This window comes from Jaculus jaculus, chromosome 17 (assembly GCF_020740685.1).
Source record: "Jaculus jaculus isolate mJacJac1 chromosome 17, mJacJac1.mat.Y.cur, whole genome shotgun sequence".
Lineage (NCBI taxonomy): Eukaryota > Metazoa > Chordata > Mammalia > Rodentia > Dipodidae > Jaculus > Jaculus jaculus.
In genome coordinates this window covers 1657538-1678746 of record NC_059118.1, presented here as the reverse complement: position 1 = coordinate 1678746, position 21209 = coordinate 1657538, and the positions used below count along the sequence as shown (strand labels likewise).

Here is a 21209-nt window from a genome sequence, read left to right as displayed (position 1 = left end):
ACAGAAAGATAAGCCTAATAGGTGAGACTGTGCCATTTCTCACAGTAGACCTATGTCGTATTCTTTTTAACTTTATGCTAATGTAGCTTACCATTCATATCTTACTTTACTTTTTGTTTAATATATAACAAAGACTTTTCTTTTTGAATATGTAGTGATGCTGTTTTTACAGTTATGTAACAACTGTGTGAATATACTTGAATAAGTACCACTATTAATAGATATTTTATTTCTATTTAAATATTCTGCAGTATCCATTCGCAAACATAAGGCACTTTGCATGTGAGTAAACATTTGTGGATTAAGTCCGAGAAGTAGAATTGTCACACTGCTGCATGTGGAGGTGGTTAGGACTTACACTCCAAGCACTCTGATGAGAGAGTTGTTTGATCCCCATGTGCATTACCTCATTAAGTCTTTAAAATGTTCGTCTGTCTGCTTATTTTCACAAATCACTTTTAATCTTAAAAAAATTGCATTTCTGTCGTGAATCTAGTTAAGCATCTTCTAGCATGTTTCAAAGCTATTCCCATTGTATGAGCTTGTTTATATTCTCTTGCATTGGCAATTTCATACACGTATGTAATGTATTTTGGTCATATTAATCCCCATTGCCTTCTCATCCCCTCCCACTGCTGCTGAATCCCGTTTTTCACAACTAGTCCCCTTCGTCTCTTTGTCTATAAATTTATATTAATATTCTTTGCCTATTCCTCTGCAACTTCTAGTGTGTATGGGAACATGTGTGTGCATGGTGTTGTAATTTTTTTGAGTCCTCTCAGCCTGCATCCAGTGACTAGCTGGGGAGGATGTTCTCCCTCCACGGGACAGGTGTCTCTTCACTGTTGTGTCTTAAAAGGCTGCACAGAAGCTTTGCAGTTTCTCACAGTCCCATTTGCCAGTTCTTGATGTCTTTCTGGGCCACTGGAGTCCTCCACCTCACCTTGAAGTGCTTCCCCCTTTTTGTAGTCGCTTCAGAGTTTCCAGCCTTGCATTAAGGTCTTTGGTGCATTTTGAATTGTCAGTTGTTTTCATTGTGGTAACTCATCATAAAGGAACATGCTCTTTGTAATGTGTTGTCATGTCCTCTGCTGGTTTTCATTGACTGTGACTTGGTTAGAATTCTTAGTGCTACCTTGCAGAATTCCATGTAGTTTTATTTTGTCAAATATATCCCTTTTTTGTTTGGTTGGTTTGGTTTGGTTTGGTTTTTCGAGGTAGGATTTCGCTGTAGCCCAGGCTACCATAATTCACTATGTAGTTCCGGGGTGGTCTCATACTCACAGCGATCCTGCTACATCTGCCTCTCGAGTGCTGGGATTAAAGGTGTGGGCTACCATGCCCAGCTCCTAAATACATCTATTTCTATATAATATTTGAGTTATGAATTATTTATACAGAAGTCATCGTTTCAAGATTAAGACTTTTCTTGTATATATTTTCTTTTGCTATGATTTTTTCATGTAGGTTAATTATATTTTAAATATTATTATCAAATTAAAATCTATTTTAGGGGCAGAGAGATGGCTTAGTGGTTAAGATGCTTGCCTGCAAAGCATAAGGACCCAATCTCAAATCCCCAGTACCTATGTAAGCCAGATGCACAAGGTGGGGCATGCAGTGGCTGGAGGCCCTGACATGCCCATATTCTCATTCATTTATATTCTTCTCTCTCTCTCTCCATATACACACACACACACACACTCCACCCCACACCACACCACCCCACCCCTACATACATACATAAAAACTTCCTCCATCCCCCTCAAATAAATTTGTAAATTTTTTAAATTTATCTCTGGAGAAAGAAGGTAAACACAAAGTAATAACTTTTTTGTACATCTTACTCTTGATGTGTGAAAATATTTGAACTTCTGCCTATTGATATACTTCATGGTTTCTGCCTCTGGCATCCTATTTAGGCTACTCTGTGCCCTTGAAATTATGTGTATCCATTTTCTGCTTTTTAAATGTTCTTTTGCTGCTATCAAAATATATTTTTGGCCGGGCATGGTGGCGCACGCCTTTAATCCCAGCACTCGGGAGGCAGAGGTAGGAGGATCACCGAGAGTTCGAGGCCACCCAAAAAAAAAAAAAAAAAAATTTGGTAGCCCTAAATTTTAAAAGACCTAAAACCTTGGCTTATGGTGAATTGACCTCAAATTTAATCATCTTTTTTAATAATTGTTTATGAGAGAGAATTGGCACACCAGGGCCTCTAAGCCACTGCAGTCAAACTCCAGACCCATGCTTCACTTTGTATATATGTGCAACCTTGTACGCTTGCATCACCTTGTGTATCTGGCCTATGTGGGATCTGGAGAGTCTAACAGTGGTCCTTAGGCTTCACAGGCAAGTGCCTTAACCACTAAGCAATCTCTAAAGCCCCACATTTCTTTTAATTAACCAGCCAGCTCTACCATTGATTAGGTCATTTGTCAAAGTTTTCAAATGCTGTCTAACATCTTCAAACTTTTATGTATGAAACTATTGCTTTACTTCTCTTTCCTTTCAATTATTTTAAAAGTAAAAATAGTCAGGCATAGTGGCTCATGCCTTTAATCCCAGAGGTAGGAGGATCATTTTGAGTTTAAGGCCAGCCTGGGCTAGAGTGAGACCCTACCTCAAAAAATAATAATAATATAAAAATAGTAAGGAAGGCTTGCTCATATATTATTCTAAGAGTGCTTTAAGCTCATATCATAAAATAGTTTTTAAATACATAAATCACTTAAGAGGAATTACAATTTTGCCATTTAAGTCTGGAATATGATATATTTTTCTGTGTGGTATTGTGGTTTGTTTTTTAGTTCTGGGGACCAAACCCAGGACCTCATGCTTAGCATATGCCCTACCACTGAGCTGCACCAGTGCATTCAATTTGTTCGTGTTTTATAATGTTTTTTATTTGCTACTGTTTGCTTTTTGAGACTTATGTAGCATAGGCTGGCCTCAAACTTGCAGTGTAACTAAGACTGGCCTTGAACTCCCAATCCTCCTGCCTATACCTCCCAAGTTCTATGTGAAGCCTAAGGACCCAGGTTCACTTCCCTAGTACCCACTTAAGCCAGATGCACAAGGTGGTGGTACATTTGGAGTTAGTTTGCAGAGGCTGGAGGCCCTGGCATGCCCATTCTTCCCCTCTCTCTCTCTCTCTCTCTCTTTCTCTCTCTCTAGCTCCCCCCTTGTCTCTCTAATAAATAAATAAATATATTTTAAAAATTCTTCACTGCTGAGGTGACTTGAGGGTGTATTTTTTTAAAGTTTAATAATTGAGTAAAAATAAGCTTGTTTGTTTTTTTTTTTTTCTTTTGGTGATGGGTTGAACACAAGCCTTGCCCATGCTAAACATGTGCTCTACCACCTAGCTACACTCTCAGGTCCTAGCATGTGTAACTTTCTTTCACAGGATGATTACAACCCCTAAAACTCTGTGATATGTCTTATGTAGCATATCTTTGTTTAAAGTATTTCTAGTGAAGAATAAATTTTATGTCCATACATACTAACCTAAAAATCACACAAAACTTTTTCTGAATTAAAAGAAATAAAACTTCAGTTACCTACAATAACATAAAGTCCTATATAATTAAAACATTAAAAAGCTGGAACATATATTAATTGTTTCATCAACAGTAGAATTTTATTTTTGTTCTTGTTTTGTTGTGTGGGTGTATCTTTTGAGACAGGGTCTCATGCAGGACAGGCTAGTCTCAACTCCATAGCCAGGGATGACTTTGAACTCCTGATCCTCCTACTTGTATTTACCAAGTGTGAGATTACAGGCATGTACCACCATACCTACTTTATGCAGTGCTGAGGAGTGAACCCAAGACTTGTGAATGTTAGACAGGCCCTCTACCAACTGGGCCACATCCCCAGACCAAAATGGCTTGTGTGTGTGCATGCAATGTGCCTGCCTGTCTCATATAACCCAGCCTTATCTGTAATTTGCTATATAGCTGAAGATGGCCTTGAACTCTTGACCCTCTGCCTCTACCTCCTGACTGCTGAAGTTACAGGCACATGCCACCACTAGCAACAGTGGAAAGTTTAAAGCCATTGTTCAGGATTTTAAATTATATAGAGAATTGTTTTCAGGGTTGTCATAATGTAATTGTTTCCTTATATCTAATACATTTTCAATAGACCTAGCAAGCCTCATAGTTTAATAAGTATTACAGAAATACTTATTATTTAACCACACCCTCTTCACAGTGCAGAGTTTCAGACAAGGCAAGTATTAAAGAAGAGAAAGAAGATACTAATGAAGTTTGCAAAAGGTCTGTAATATAGTTTCTAATAACTTTAAAATAGTCAATTACCTAATTTATATTTGGTGGTATAATTATGTGAGATGTACCCAGCTGCAAAATAAATTTTTTGAGCCATTAAAAAATAGTGATAAGGGCTAGAGAGATAGCTCAGGGGTAAGGCATTTGCCTGCAAAGCCTAATGACCCAGGTTTGATTCCCCAGGACGTGTGTAATGTCATATGCACAAAGTAGCACATGTATCTGGAGTTTGTTTGCAGTGGCTAGAGGCTCTGGCATATCCATTCATTCTCTCTATTTGCAAGTAAATGAGTAAATATTTATTTATTTAAAAGTACTGATAAAGCCGGGTGTGGTGGCGCACGCCTTTAATCCCAGCACTCGGGAGGCAGAGGTAGGAGGATCACCAGGAGTTCAAGGCCAGCCTGAGACTACCTAGTGAATTCCAGGTCAGCCTGAGCTAGATTGAGACCCTACCTCCAAAAAACAAAACAAACAAAAAGAAAGAAAAAGTAGTGGTAAGTAAAACAGGACATGTGTGACTTTTACAAAGGTCAGAGTGTCTGGAATCAAATGAGCTACATTTTGCAAGTGTTTTCCATGTATTCAGTGACTAGTATTGAACACCCACTGGAACATACAATACCACCCAATTTAGAGGTGAAGGACCCCTTAGAATGCATCTGTCGGAGCCATCCTCCATTTTCACATAGCTGCTGTGCCATGGCACCCCCAGGCAGGGAATGTAAGTGTTCAGGTCCATTTATGTTCAGGCTGTGGACAGCATCAGCACATGGGAACTTGTCAAAAGTAGAACTCTAGGATCCTACCTCAGACACACTGAGCCAGAAACTGAGGGGAGAGATAATCAGTCTTTATTCAACAAAAAGGCATCATGGTACATGTTCAGGTTTGAGAACTACAGTATGAAGATAGGGCAGGTAAGAATGAAATTGTTGTTGGACTGAGAAGATTGTTCCATGGTTAAACATGCTTGCTTGAAAGTCTTGTAACCTGGGTTCAATTCTCCAGCACCCACATAAAGCCAAAATCAAAAAGTAGTACATATATCTGACATTCCTTTGTATTGGCAAGAGGCTCTGGGGCATGCTCGTGCAAATAAATTAGTATTTTTTTAAAGAATTAGATTGTTCTTGACTGTATAAAGACTTTTTTTAAAAAAGGAGAAATAACATGGCTGACTTTTTAAAAATATATTTAGTTAGTTAGTTTGAGAGAGAGAGAATTGGCATGCCAGGGCCTCCAGCTACTGCAAAGGAACTCCAGATGCATGTGCCCCTGTGTGCATCTGGCTTACGTGGGACCTGGAGAATTGAACCAGGATCCTTTGGCTTTGCAGGCAAACGCCTTAACCACTAAGCCACCTCTCCAGCCTATGGCTAACTTTTTATAACTTAAGAAAACATTTTGTTTATAAACTAAAATGGTACCATTGCAATCTGCAGAGGTTCGTGATCAGCCTGGCTCTGCTCCAGTGACAATCACTGTAGCACTGCTCAAGTCACCATTCAGTCAGAGCTGACCTAGATAATCTCTTCATCAGGGAGATTTGTTTCCTTATGTTGCTGCTTTTATTTTATTGGGGAAAAATATTGGTTACACAGATCAATGACATCTCAAGTTGAGAAGACAAGTGAATATTTTGTTAAATTTTCATTATTGTGGATTGGAGAGATGGCTTAGCAGCTAAGGCATTTGCCTGTGAAGCCTAAGTACCCATGTTTGACTCTCTAGGTCCCACATAAGTCAGACATCAAAGGTGACACAAGCACAAGGTCACTCATATGCACAAGGGGCACACATGTCTGGAGTTCAATTGCAGTGGCTGGAGGCCCTGGCTTGCCAATTCCTCCCCTCCACCAAAAAAAGGATAGTCATTGGACTTGCCTCAAAAAAATTTCATTAATGTGATTAAATTTCAGCTGTTATAAGCCCTGCTTCTTTCTGATTTTACTCCTCTACAACCGAAACCCCAAGTAGTAATACCATGTAGTAGTAGGGGCTGCATTTCAAAAACCCCTATGATACCTAAGAATGCAGATAGTACCAAACCCTCTGGTATACTGTACTTTTTCCTATGAAAATTTCATAGTAACTTTTTTTAAATATTTGTATTTATTTGAGAGAGAGAGACAGAGAGAGTGAGTATGGACACACCAGGGCCTTCTGCTGCTGCAAACAAGCTCCAGGTGCATTCACCACTTTGTGAATCTGGCTTTACATGGATACTGGGGAATTGAACCTGGGTCACCAGCCTTTGCATGCAAGCTCCTTTAACCTCTGAACCATCTCTGCAACCCCCATAATAAGTTTTAATTTATAACCAAGGCACAGCAAGTGTTTAACAACATATTGAAAGAACAATTACAATAGTATGCTACAGTAAGGATTATGTGAATGAATACAGTTGCTGGACTGCTGTCACAATTCTTGTGATGATGTGAGATGATGCAATGGCTATGTAAAGAAGTAAAGCAAATAACAAGGTAGGCATAATGATGCAGTCTTAGTAATGTAAGGGTTACTTGAATAAAAGTGATGTAATGCTGAGAGGTAGCTAAATGACTAGCCAGTGGGTAGACACACTGGACAGGGTAATTCATGTCCCCTGCAGAGTAAAGCAAGATGGTAAGGTTTCATCACACTCTGCAGGATAGCGAACAGCTTAAAACTTACAAGTTTTCCTAGAGTTCTCCATTTAGTATTTTTGTACCACGGTTGACCGTGGGCAATTGACATGGACAAGGCAGTCTGTTGTACTTCATTGACTTCATCTCACTGTCAGTTGAATGAGTGGGTGCTTTTCCTAGATTAGAATGTTAGCTAGTGCCTCCCTGACCCTTTTAGCAGGCATAATCAAAAACACTGAGCCAAACATGGTGGCAAATGCCTTTAATCCCAATACTTGGGAAGCAGAGGTAGGAGGATCACTGTGAGTTTGAGACCTATCTGAGACTGACTGCTTAATGAATTCCAGGTCAGTTGGGCAAGACCAAGACCCTACCTCAACTCCCCCCTCCCACCAAAAAATTATCACTTTGAGCCAAGCACAGTAGAGCATGCCTGTGGTCCCTGTTACTCGAGAAGCTGAAATAGGATGGTGGCTTGAGGACAGGGGTTCACGGATAGTACAGGTCAGGAGGAACATAATGAGACTCTTTTCTACAGGGTTTTTGTGTAATTTGGAGAAGAGGTTATTTTGTCTTACGTAATCCACTGTGGCCTCGAACTCATGATTCTTCTGCTTCACATTGCCTAGTGCTGGGATTGCTCTAGCATTTTCCTTACTACCCTATGTTAGTTCACTTTTCTTGTCACTGTGACAAACAAACTGACAGAAGCAACTTATGGGAGAAAAGATTTATTTTGTCTCATGGTTTGAAAGGGGACAGTCCATTGTGGTGGGGAAATTCCTGACAGTAGAGTGTGGCTAGGGCTCCTCACATATCAGTGGACAGGAAGCAAGAACTCAGGCAGAAGCAGGGCCAGGCTATATCCCTCAAGGTCTGCCCCTGCAGCCACCCACTCCCTCCAGCCAGGTTCCACAGCCTTCCAGAACAGTGCCACTGGCTGGGAACCAAGAATTCAATCTCATGAGCCTGTGGGCACATTTCACATTCAAACCATAACACACCTTACTCATATCTCTACCCTAACCACTTAATTTGTATTAGTCTTCTATTTAGAGAAAGGAACACCCTATTAGAAATATTGAAGAAGGGCTGGAGAGATGGCTTAGCGATTAAGCCCTTGCCTGTGAAGCCGAAGGACCCCGGTTTCAGGCTCGGTTCCACAGGTCCCACATTAGCCAGATGCACAAGGGGGCGCACGCGTCTGGAGTTCGTTTGCAATGGCTGGAAGCCCTGGCTCGCCCATTCTCTCTCTCTCCCTCTATCTGTCTTTCTCTCTGTGTCTGTTGCTCTCAAATAAATAAATAAAAAATGAACAAAAACAAAAGAAATATTGAAGAATCACAATCTATAATAAAATATATGACCTGTGCATAACAGTAGGGTGTGTTTCTATTTACATGAGTCTCGTTTTGCTATTTTTAAAATAAGCTTAAATTCTGATTTTAGTTTTTCTGCTCATATAGTATGGATCTTAGAAATGCAGAGGTTGTGGTTGGTGAATGCCAGTTAGCAGCACTGGGCCCCAGACCTCTGTGCTCGTCACTGCCTCCTTTGAACCTAAGTGGCCATCAGGAAGACACAATACCAAAGCTGTGGAAAAATGGTAATACCTGATTCCTTAATAAAACCCTACCACATAAGACATGGCCACTGAAAACAAAAGTATAAAGAGAAAATAGAAACTAGTACAGAATGTGTAGAAGTCTTATTCACCTTTACTTAGCATTCTTGATGGCATGATTTCTGAGATATCTGTATTTATATGACAGTGGTACTGCAGAAAATATCTAAATTATTCATAACTTAATTGAATTTTTGTAGGACTTGTGTCGGGTTTTTTCATAACTCATAAGGTTCTGAACAAAATAAGCTCTGATGAGTGAATTTGAAAGCTAAAGTCACTTTATAGTAGGCACCTGAATCTTTTGTACCTTCCAGGACTCATTTCATGCCACCTGGAATTATGTACTGTGGCAGCAAGTGGCCATGTGTTCTGTGTCAAAAAGCCTTGAGCTTTCATATTGCAAGTTACTGAGTTACAAGAGCTATGCAGCAGAGCTTCAGCTTGTTCCAGGTTATGTCTGGATACTACAGAGGTTACAAAAAGATTTAGAGAAGATATTTTTATTTTTACTTATTTTGCCTTTGGGAAAGATTGTTTTCAAATGCCCTAGATCTTAGTTTTAAAAGACCACTAAAGAACATAGTGTTGGCGATTTCACTTAGCTTGGGCTGCTACAATGCATCACAGACTAGGGAGCTTCAGCAATTGAGATTTACTTCTCACCATTCTGGAGGCTAGAAGTCCAAGGTTCTGGCAAGTTGGGTTTCTGATCAGGGTTCTCTGTAATTCTCAGAAGGCTACCTTCTTGCTAAGTTCACATGCCTTTCTCTTGTGTCCATGAGGAAATAGTGCACTCTCTGGTGTCTCTTCTTATAAAGCCACCCAGTCTCAGAACTTAGGCTTAGGCCTAGTTCCATTGGGGCTTTAGAATATGAGTTGTCAGACAGTCCAACTGAGTCCATAGCCCTGGGCTTGTCAGTGTCCTTCCTTTAGAAAGGATTACATACCTGCACTGTTCGTCATGTTGCTTAAATGAAGTTCTTGGTGCTACTGTGTAGGCTTTGAAGAAAGTCATCTGTAGTTATGAAACCTTCATATCTCACAGGAGCCCACTTGGCAACACAGTCTAAACTGAGTAGGAATGTACCACAGTGGCTGCTTCATGGTCATGTCATTTTTATACTGTTCTGAATCATTTCAGATTTCAGGTTTCCTGGAAGACATTCTGTCCTGCCACTGCAGAGTCCGGAAACCTGTGAAATATTTAAAAGAGAAAAAAATATAGGGGTAAGTCTCTTCTCTTCCAACAGTTATCTTGTGGGGCTAGGAAGATGGCTCTGTGATTAAAGGAAATTGCTTGCAGAGTCTATTGGCCCCAGAGTCAACTCTCTAGCCATCCACATAAGGCTAAATAGACATTTGTTTACAGCGTCAAGAGACTCTGGCAAGCCCATTATGAAAAAGGCATAATAATAATAATAATAAGCTATCTTAAAATTATAACCTACACTTAGGGAATTGTAACTAGAAGCTTCAAGCAGATCCAGACATACAGATTTTGGATGGGGATTAGACTGGAATAAAGGCAAAAAATAAGTAGCAACTTAGAAGATGTTTGCTAGCAACATAAAAGGTTGAACGAGAAGAGCGAAAACCTCTGCAACAGAAAGTACAGGATTATTAGTTCCCCGTGATGGAAGAGGAAGCTGCACTGTGCTCAGCTCATGGAGAATGTTCAAAGCTTTGCCTTTTATCACTTCTCTTTTCCTGCTGATCAGAAAAGCTGAGGAAATTTTTGTTCTTTTTTTTAAACATTTTTTTGAAAACAATTTATGAGAGGAAATTGGCACGCTAGAGCCTCCAGCCACTGCAGCTGAACTCCAGACACATGTACCACATAGTGGGCATGTGAGACCTTGCACGCTTGTGTCACCTGTGTGTCTGGCCTACATGGGATCTGGAGAGTCGAACATGGGTCCTTAGGCTTCGCAGGCAAGTGCCTTAACCACTAACCCATCTCTCGAGCCCCAAAATTTTGTTTTAATGAGTACATCTGAAATATAATGCATGCTGTCATAGAATTAGTGTTTTATGAAAGGAAAGGCAAGAACAGCTAAGGAAGAAGAACCTATATAAACTTACAAAAACAGACAAAGTGTGTGGGGCATGGAATCTATGGGGTAGTTCCGTGATTTCCCATTTGCTATGATCCTAAAAGTGTTCTAGAAACAAGTCTTTAAAAATATGAAGCAAAGTAGCAGCAATTCTGATGGAATATTTTATGGACAAGGAATTGAGAAATTTACTGATAAATCCCTCTAAATTGGTTTGTCTTTATTTTAAAACCCAGGAAGCATCAAATGTTTTCTCACTTGACCAAGGGAACTTGTCTGATTTTCCAGGTGTTCCAGAAACCCCTAGGGTTGGTGATACCCCATAGATACTGCAAATTTCATTTTAACACGTTGCGTGGCTGTGAGCGATCACAGTGCAAGTTTGTCCATGTGCCTGAGCAAGGCGATGAAAAGGTAAAACACATTTGTCAAGGGGGACGGCGCTCCTGTCTCAGTCATGCATTTTACTACTGTGTCCTCATAACTTGGGGTAATCTTCACCTCATCTGTGCTTTTTACAAATGGAATCATACACTGTATTTCTTTGTATTTGGCTTCATTTTTACCTTTTCTTTTTTTTACTTTTTATTTTTTGGTTTTCCGAGGTAGCGTCTCACTAGTTCCGGCTGATCTGGAATTTACTATGTAGTCTCAGGGCAGCCTCAAACTCATGGCAATCCTCCTACCTCTGCCTCCCAAGTGCTGGGATTAAAGGCTTGTGCCATTACGCCTGGCTTATTTTTACCAATTTTTAAAAATTATGTTTGTATATGTATATGACTATGTGTGTATGTGAGTGCAGGTACACAGGTACCACACAGTATATATGTGGAAGTCAGAGGAAAATCCCAACTCTACATTATTTGAAGCAGCACCTCTTATTCACCAATGTGAATGCCAGACTAACTGGCCCATGAGCTTCTAGGATTCTCTTGTCTCTACCTCCCAACTCATAGTAGGAGTGCTGGGATTCCAGGCACACACTACTGTCTGGCTCTGCATGGTTCTGGTGATCCAGACTCAGGTTGTCATGCTTGTACAGAAAGTGCTTTACCCACTGAACCATCTCTCCAGCCCTCTAACTTTTTTTAATAAAGTGTTGCTATGTTTTCCAGGCTGGTCTTGGGACTCCTGGGCTCAAGCAGTCCTTCTGCTTCAACCTCCTGAGTAGCTTGGATTACAAGTGAATTATTGCCAAGCTTGCCTACTTTCACTCCATATTTTTTTAATATGTCTATATTTTTATTATTATTTTTGTTTTTGAGGCAATAAACTTACTCTGTTACCCAGGCTGAACTTGAACTCATGGTGATCCTCCTACCTCAGCCTCCCAAGTTCTTGGATTAAAGGCTTATACCACCTCACTCTGCTTATATATTTTTTACATAATTGGTAATGTGTCATCTTTCTCCTCTGTAAGTAGTTAATATTCTACTGTATGAGTACCAAAATTAATTTTATGGATAAACATTACTATTGATGGGCAGTTGGGTAGTTTCCATATTTAGATAGTATAATAGTGATACTATCGTCTTCTAATAACTATCATTATTCTTCTTGTGTCTCTTGGTGAATGTCTGCACACATTATGGTAGGTCGTACTTAAAGCTGGTATCTCTGGGTCACAGAATCTGCATATGTCAAGGCTTAGCAGATAGAGCTAAACAGACTCCAACTTGATGGTTCCAGAACCCACTCAAGCAGGGTCTGAGGGTTCTGGTTGCATTACATACTTACCAGAACCCACTTAAGCAGGGGCTGAGGGTTCTGGTTGCATTATACCTTAACTATCCTAGATATGATTACAGTTTCATTTTTTTCTTTTTTTATTGACAACTTCCATACATATAATAAACCATGGTAATCCCCTCCTCAAATTTCCCCTTGGGAATTCCGCTGTCCACATTATACCCCTCTCAATCAGTCTCTCTTATTTCAGTGACATCATTTTTACCTCCTACTATGATGGTCTTGTATAGGTAGTGTCAGGCACTGCAAGGTCATGGATATCCAGGCCATTTTGTGTCTGGAGAAGTGCATTTGTAAGGAATCCTACCTTTCCTCCGGCTCTTACATTCATTCTGCCACTTCTTCTGCAATGGACCCTGAGCCTTAGAAGGTAATGACCACAACTTCATTTTAGCCATTCAACCAGAATGGTGGCACACACCTATACAGCACTTGGGAGACAGAGGTAGAAAATCAAGTCCAGGGCTGGAGAGATGGCTTAGCGGTTAAGTGCTTGCCTGTGAAGCCTAAGACCCCGGTTCGAGGCTCGGTTCCCCAGGTCCCATGTTAGCCAGATGCACAAGGGGGCGTACACGTCTGGAGTTCGTTTGCAGTGGCTGGAAGCCCTGGCGCGCCCATTCTCTCTCTCTCCCTCTATCTGTCTTTCTCTCTATGCCTGCCACTCTCAAATAAATAAATAAATAATGAACAAAAAAAAAAGTTTAAAAAAAGAAAATCAAGTCCAACCTTGACTATACAGCAAGTATAAGGCCAACATGAGCAATATGAGACCCTGTTTCAAAAAAAGAAAAAGGAAAAGAAAACTCAGGCTGTAGAGATGGTTTAGCAGTTAAGGCGCTTGCCTGCGAATCCTGAGGACCCATGTTTGACTCCAGATCCCACATAAACCAGACACACAAAGGTAAGGTAAGTGCAAGGTCACAGGTGCCTACTAGGTGGCGCAAGTGTCTGGAGTGCAATCACATTGGCATTCTCACTCTTGCTCTCTCTGTTAAAAAGGGGGAGGGGGGGCTGGAGAGATGGCTTAGCGATTAAGCGCTTGTCTGTGAAGCCTAAGGACCTCAGTTCAAGGCTCAATTCCCCAGGACTCACGTTACCCAGATGTACAAGGGGGTACACACGTTTAGAGTTCATTTGCAATGGCTGGAGGCCCTGGCACACCCATTCTGTCTTTCTATGTGCCTCTTTCTCTCTTTGTCACTCTCAAATAAATAAATAATATAAATAAATTTTTTAAAAAACACTCTAGCCATTGTGGTGGAGGAGAATGATGCCTTCCTGATGGTGTGAAGTTGAGCATCTTTCAAAATGCTCACATTTGGATGCGTGTTTTTTAGAAGCATCCAGGTATGCCTACATTCCCTGGGATTATCTCATACAGTCTATGAGAACTCAGTACAGATTCTTCATTATACATACATGTTGTCCTTATTTTTTATTTCTTTGTAAGTTTCTTTTTCATCCTCTTTAGTGTATTTTATAAGCACTACAGATATCTTTTGAGAAACAGAATTCTTTAATTTCATACATCCATATTTATCTTTCTGTCCTTTTGTAGTGTTTCCTTTTAGCATCCTACTGAAGATATGTTGCCAAAATCATGAAATTGAGTTTTTGTGTGTGGTAGTGGGGTGTTTAAAAGTTTTTTTTAACCCTTTCCTATAAATCTCTAATCTAGCTAACATTGATTTCTATTTATGAGAGTTGGAATATGTTGTTTGTTTGTTTGTTTTCCATGTAGACTTCTAGGTGACCCAGGACCATTTACTTAAAAAAAAAAACTCTTGGCTAGGAATGGTAGTACGTACCTATGCTCCTAGTAGTACTTGGGAGGTAGAGGCAGGTGGATCAGGAGTTCAAGGTTATCCTTAGCTACATAATGAGTTCCAGACCAGCCTGGGCTATATGTGACCCCTTCTCAGATAGTCAGAAGATGCATTCTTTCCCTGCTGCACTGTGGTGTCACCAGGTCATGATTAAAATGATATGTATATGTGGGTCTCTGTGTGCTCAGTCAGCATCTTTAGCATCTCATTAGCAGTTATTTTTTAAATAACTTAAAAATGTATAATGAATCTAGTATGTATTTCAAACCTGTAGGTTAACTGAACATCAGCTTGTTTATTCCAGTGCTCTAAATCATTGTAAAATTTTGAAATAAGCAAAAAGATAGGGTAGAAATTTTTCTAATGCTTATAAAATATATAATTTAGTATTTATATGACTTTTGTAGGTTTGCATGGATGTGTTTAAGAAATATATGAGTGTCAATGAGCTGTGCTTATTGCAGCGTGCAGGTACGAAATAATTAAAATGATGTTGATTTATAAATGTGCTGATTTTCCCACAATGTGCTATTATGTCATAAAATGTTAAAATTTATTTTCAAACTAGGTATGACCTAAGTGTGGCTCTGTTAGGATTTTCCCACAATGTGCTATTATGTCATAAAATGTTAAAGTTTATTTTCAAACTAGGTATGAAAAATGAATACCTACCTAAGTGTGGCTCTGTTAGCTTCAGAAAATATTAAAAATAAATGTGGTAGTTTGGTTAATTTGGGCATGGTGGTACATGCCTTTAATCCCAGCATTCAGGAGGCAGAGACAGGAGATCACTGTGAGTTCAAGGCCAGCCTGAGACTACATAATGAATTCCAGGTCCGCCTGATCTATATAGCAAGACCCTACCTCAAAAAACCAAAAACAAAAATTATAATCCTGGTGTTAGAGATTTAGCTCAGAAGAAATGCATTTGTCTAAAAGCACAGGCCCTGGGTTCAGTCTTCACAACTAAAAAAAAAATTTATTCAGGCTGGGAGTTGGTTCAGTCAGTACCGCACAAACATGAGGACCTGAGTTCAGATTCCCAGCACCCTCGTAAAAACTCCAGCATGGTCAGGAATACCTTTTATCCCAGCACTTAGGAGACAGAGGTTGGAGGATTATGTGAGTTCAAGACCAGCCTGGGTAGAATGAGTCCCTACTTCAAAAAAAAAAAACAGCATGATGATACATGCCTGTGATCTTACTGCTGAGGAGGCAGAGGTGGGAGGATCACTGAGGCTCACAATATAAAACACAGTACAAGAAAAAAAAAAATGTCAGAAAGCAATGGAAGAAGAAACCTGAACCTGACCTAAACCTCTGGCCTCCACATGCACCTGCACACACACATGCGCCCACATAAAACCACTCATACATACCACATACACATGCAAAAATACAAGTACAAGGTCATCCTCAGTTACATAGGCAACTGTGTAAATACAAAAAAGAAAACAAGAATCTATTTGGGGGCTGGGGAATGGCTCAGTGGAGAATGCACTTAATGTTCATCATGGAATGCCCAAGTTAGATCCCCAGGCCCCATGTTTAAAAATAAAACTGGAAATTTTGCTGGGCTTCTGTAATCTCAGCATACTGATGGTGAGGTGAGAGTTGGAGACAGGAAGATTTCCTAGAAGTTTGTGGAGAGCACAGTAAAGAATAGTGGATTAAAAAACTGATTAAAATGAGGTGAACATGTGAGGACTCCCCTCCATGTGTGCACACATGCATACACATGGACAAATAATAAAATATTTTCAAAGGTGGATGTGGTAGCCCACAGCTGTAGTCCCTGTACTTGGGAGTCTGAAGGTTCATGGTAGACACAACACAAAACCAAAAGTCATTTTTAAGGCAACTTATTTAAGATGTACACATTATAACTGAGGAAATTTTGGAATGAGAAAAAATGATCAGTGAAATAATCCCAATTTTAGTAAAATGATGAGGGAAATTTGGAAAATATTTGTGTTACATGGAAAATAAGGAATTGACTGGACATAAACTACTTTCTCAAAGTAAGTTAATAATTTACCACCCTGTAAAATTGAAATCAAAACCATTTTGGAAAAGGGGAGAGGCTCATGAGACACTACACTCCTTGAGAATTTAGAAGCAGTCAGTGGTTGCTGGGGAAAAGACAGACATTTTCTTCAGTGGTGGGGCCACTAGGAAGTTGCCCATGCTTCTGTAAATAACCTTTTACTCATGTTCTATAAGTAACTAATAAATTGATTGAGTCACCAAAAGCAAAACACAACAAAACCAAAAGGTAGATATGAAAGTAGAAGGTTGACAAGTTGGGAAGAGAAATGGGTCCATGAAAGTAAGAGAGGGCTAAGAAAGGGAAATGTGGGGCTGGAGAGATGGCTTAACGGTTAAGCGCTTGCCTGTGAAGCCTAAGAACCCCAGTTCAAGACTTGATTCCCCAGGACCTACGTTAGCCAGATGCACAAGGGGGCGCACGCATCTGGAATTCATTTGCAATGGCTGGAGGCCCTAGTGTGCGCTCGCTTTCTCTCTCCCCTTCCCCCTCTCTCTGCCTCTTTCTCTGTCTGTTGCTCTCAAATAAATAAATAAAAATGAACAAGAAAGGGAAATGTGGATGAGTATAATTAAAATTTATTATATAGGGCTGGAGAGATGGCTTAGTAGTTAAGATACTTGCCTGCAAAGCCAAAGGACCCAGGACCCATGTAAGCCAGATGTACAAGGTGGCACATGCTCTGGAGTTCGTTTGCAGTGACTGGAAGCCCTGGCGTGCCCTTTCTCTCCCTCTCTCTCTCTCTCTGTCTCTCTCCTCTCTCCCCCCTTTCTCTGTCAAATAAATAAATAAAATATTTTTTAAACTTATTATATACACGTATCAAAATATCATAATGAATATTGTTATTATATATCAATATGTACTAATAACATTAAAAAAATTCTCAAGGTTAATATGGGGTTAAAGCAATAAGAATGAGTAGCATGTCTCAAAACATCTCCACCAAGTTACAGTTCCACATGCATATGTACAAACCTGAAGGGCTCCCTGGGAGCTTGGCTCTCAAGAGTACATGTGGAGGCCATGGTGCTTCAAGGGTAGTACATGAAGCCGGGCGTGGTGGCGCACGCCTTTAATCCCAGCACTCGGGAGGCAGAGGTAGGAGGATCACCGTGAGTTCAAGGCCACCCTGAGACTACAGAGTTACTTCCAGGTCAGCCTGGACCAGAGTGAAACCCTACCTCGAAAAACCAAAAAAAAAAAAAGGGTAGTACATGAGTAAGCTCCCAGTCTAGTGCTGATCCTGCTCGCTTGACTTCAAATGTTATTGGCAGCTTTTTTTTAAATTGTTTTTGATACAAATCCAGCAGAGAGAGAGAGAATTGGTGCACCAGGGCCTTCAGCCACTATAATTGAACCACCTTGTATAATTATAATTGTGCCACCTTGTGTGCATGTGTGACCTTGCACTTGCATCACCTTGTGCATCTGGCTTACATGGGATCTGAAGAGTGGAACAGTCCTTAGGCTTCGCAGGCAAGCACTTTAACCACTAAGCCATCGCCAGCTTTTTTTTTGCTTTTTTTTTTTAATTTTTATCGGTCAAGTGTGCTTGTGAATGTAAAACATGTAGAGGTCCTTGCTTTCCACCTCATCCAAGGCAAGGACTCTCTCAGTGTCACTGCTCCTCCATTCAGAAGCTTCTGGGAAATTCTGTCACCACCTTTCTTATTGGCATAGGCACAGTAGGATTACAGAAGTTTCCAGCATTTATGTTACTCAGATTGCATAGCAAGCATTATATCCACTGAGCCATCTTCACTAGCCTGTTACTGCCATTCTCACTTTTTTGTTTCATTCATCAAATATTTCATTTGAAGAAAATGAATTTATATAATATCTGAATACAGAAAACTCAAGCTGGGTATGGTGGCACACACTTATAATCCCAACACTTGGGAAGCTGCAGTAGGAGAATGGCCATGAGTTTAAGTTCAGCCTGGGCTACAGTGAGACCCTGTGTTTTGTTTTGTTTTGTTTTGTTTTGTTTTGTTTTGTTTTGTTTTGTTTTCAAAAAAAAAATACAGAAAGTCTTTTAACTTAGGCAATATGGATATCTTAAAATCAGCAAATGATTATATTTTTTTTCCTTTTCAGTAAACATATTTATGGAATACTACAGGAAATTCCCCCCAGGGATACACTTTGATTTACAAGTACTAAATGACTTTATACTTGCTTTACTCAAGCACTGTTTATTGAAGGAAGTATTTCAGATAGTGAACCTCAGCATAATGGCTAAAATGCTGGTGAGTAACCTGAAAATGTACACATGCTTCATTTGAATTTGGTGGTCAAACTTCCATTTTTGTTGAACACTTCTTAAAGGATACATTTTTCAGCATATATGCACTTGAGAAACATAAGGTATATTGAAAGAAGACATGAAATAAGTGTAGTTTTTTTTTATTTTATCCAGCCTGCTCTGAAAATATTACTAAAAATATTTGAGCATGTGGCTGCTATGAAGTTGAGGAATGCTGTGCCTGCTTTGATTGAGATTTTATGCAAGGTATGTTCTCTCGCCTTTATTCTCTAATATTGAATTACAAAAAGAACTATTTTCGTATATCCCTTGATCTGCCCTTTATTCATCTTCCAGATGCAAAATAATCCTATTTTCAGAGATGTTCTTTTTCTCCTAATACAATCCATAGCACACTCTGTAACTGAGCAGCCTCCCCTCCGTGAACTGTTCCTAGCACTAAAGCAACTGCATCTAATATGTAAATTGTCTTCATCTCTGCTCCTTAAAGAACTAAAGGAAACTCTTTCTCCAAAAGATTTGAGGCCACAGTAAAAATAAATCAATATGTAAATAGAAAACTGACTAAAATAAACAGAAACACAGTCTCTAGGAATTAATTTTAAATTTGGTACTAAACAAAATAAGAATTTTTAATGCTGTCAAAAATACATTAAAATTTTAACATTTGTTGACTAGTTCTTAATATTTGTCCCTCCATAGCCATTCACTTGAAAACAGACTGATGAAAGAAAAGCCCCCAGTCTTTCTTTTTTTTTTCCTCCAGAAGCAGCACTGTAACCACTCTAGCATTAGTGAAAGCCTCATTTTGACTAGATTATTATCAGGAAATTTTCTGAATTAGAAGCTACTTGCATCTATAGTAGTTGTAGAAAATCTCAGTAAGGATCTCATGAATTGTCTGATACTGAATAACTTGTCTCTGCAAAATTTATGCTAGTTACCATCTAAATAAAATTTCTCTTAATCGAGTGTTCTGGAGTTTTCTTTGTTGTTCTGCACAGTTCGTATGGAGCTGACATTTCTAAAAGTTGTTTAAGGCCAGTTTCAGCATCCCTGCTGGGACGATAGGGTTTGGGGATGATAAGACCATATTATTATCACAGAATAAGGTGTCTTTCCTGCTGACATTAGCAGTCTGCCAAACCCCTGAGAAAGAAGTTTAGAGCTGATTTTTATACTCCCATACGGGATTGCCTAGTTTGTCAGAGAAGAGCTTATATTTACATTGGCTTTTGAGCAGCATCAAAGGGTACGTATAAAGTTTTCAGTAGCCAGGTAGCTCATTTGCTCTTTCACAGGTTAGTTTTTCTTATTTATTTATTTCAGAGAGAGAAAAAGAGGCAGACAGAGAGTGAGAGAGAATGGGTATGCCAGGGCCTCTGGCCAGTGCAAACAAACTCCAGACACATGTGCCACCTTGTGCATCTGGCCTATATAGGTACTGGGGAATTGAACCTGGATCCTTAGACTTCAGAGGCAAGTGCCTTAACTGCCCAGCCATCTCTCCAGCCCTCACTGGTTAGTTTTATGGTTGGCCTATTTGATCAAAACTCCTGGTACGGCCATGGAATGCAGAGACCAACAGGTATTCTTTCAGACATCACAGAGCAGAGCAGTCGATGGGGATAGTATTTATTATATTACCTCACAAATTGAGAGAACTGTTTGCTGTAGGCTTAATAGGTAAAGTGTTTTGTTCTGTTTTGTTTTGTTTTTTGCCTCCAAAGTGCTGGGACTACAAGAAGCCGCCATGCCCACCCAACATTTATGTGGGTGCTGGGGATCTGAACTCAAATCCTTATTCATGCTTGCATGGCATGCACATTAGTAACAAGGCATTTCCCCAACTCCTCCTTTTTAAAATTAGAATGGAGGCATGGTGGTACATGTCTTTAATCCCAATACTTGGGAGGTCAAGGGAGGAGGATCACCAGCCTGAGACTACATAGTGAATTCCAGGTCAGCCTGGGTTAGAGTGAGACCCTACCTCAAAAATCCAAAAATAAATCAATAAATAAAAATAGAATGGTAAGCATGCTGTGCATCCAGAGAAGCTAACATAAGGAGTTTAAGGATTAGTATTTATAACAGATGTGAAACAGTTATTTTTACAGTTTTTCACTAAAACTGTTTCAGTTTAAGTTGTTTTAATCATATGGCTTAGCTTGGAGTTTCTAGGACCCACTCAAAAGGTGCCATCTAACTTGCAGTAGTTGTTCTAAGAATCAAAAGACAGAGAAAGATCTCTCAGTAACTTTGTATTTTTATTCTTCAGTGAAAGAAAGTCTCACAAAATGTCAGTTTTAAGTTCCAGCAACCAAAAAGCAGCATCTCACATAGACTAGGTAATGTCTTCACTCTCCCCTGCTGGAACTGTGTTATCCCAACCCAAATTCTCCATTCCTAGTACTACTTTCAAATCTAGATGAAGAAGGTAAAACATACATTCTCTCAAACATTCAAATGTATTTTATATTTAAGTAATTTCTAAACAGAAAGTGTTTGTGCCTTCCTAAGAAAGTGTAGTGTTTTCCCTAACATACATCTCTGTGACATATAGTACACCCTGAGATTGCCAATCCACAATCTTGAGCCTTCCCATTCTCCCAGAATAGTAGCTGGGAGACACCTGCCTCTCACTCATCCATCCTTATACCAGAAGCATCCAGATACTTCCATTAGCTCTCTCCATTAGAGCTGAGGTACATG

General features: G+C 39.7%; 1 protein-coding gene across 1 annotated transcript in view; it reads left to right on the top strand.

The window, feature by feature from the left end:
* The window catches only part of Topaz1 (testis and ovary specific TOPAZ 1), a 59422-nt gene that overhangs the window by 15539 nt on the left and 22674 nt on the right, over positions 1-21209 (top strand). Inside the window, exons 5-11 of the mRNA XM_004662014.3 lie at positions 4219-4283; positions 8392-8531; positions 9694-9779; positions 10895-11020; positions 14589-14652; positions 18329-18480; positions 18651-18743. Of these exons, the coding sequence (XP_004662071.3) occupies positions 4219-4283; positions 8392-8531; positions 9694-9779; positions 10895-11020; positions 14589-14652; positions 18329-18480; positions 18651-18743 (726 nt within the window). The remainder of the gene's footprint in view (positions 1-4218; positions 4284-8391; positions 8532-9693; positions 9780-10894; positions 11021-14588; positions 14653-18328; positions 18481-18650; positions 18744-21209) is intronic.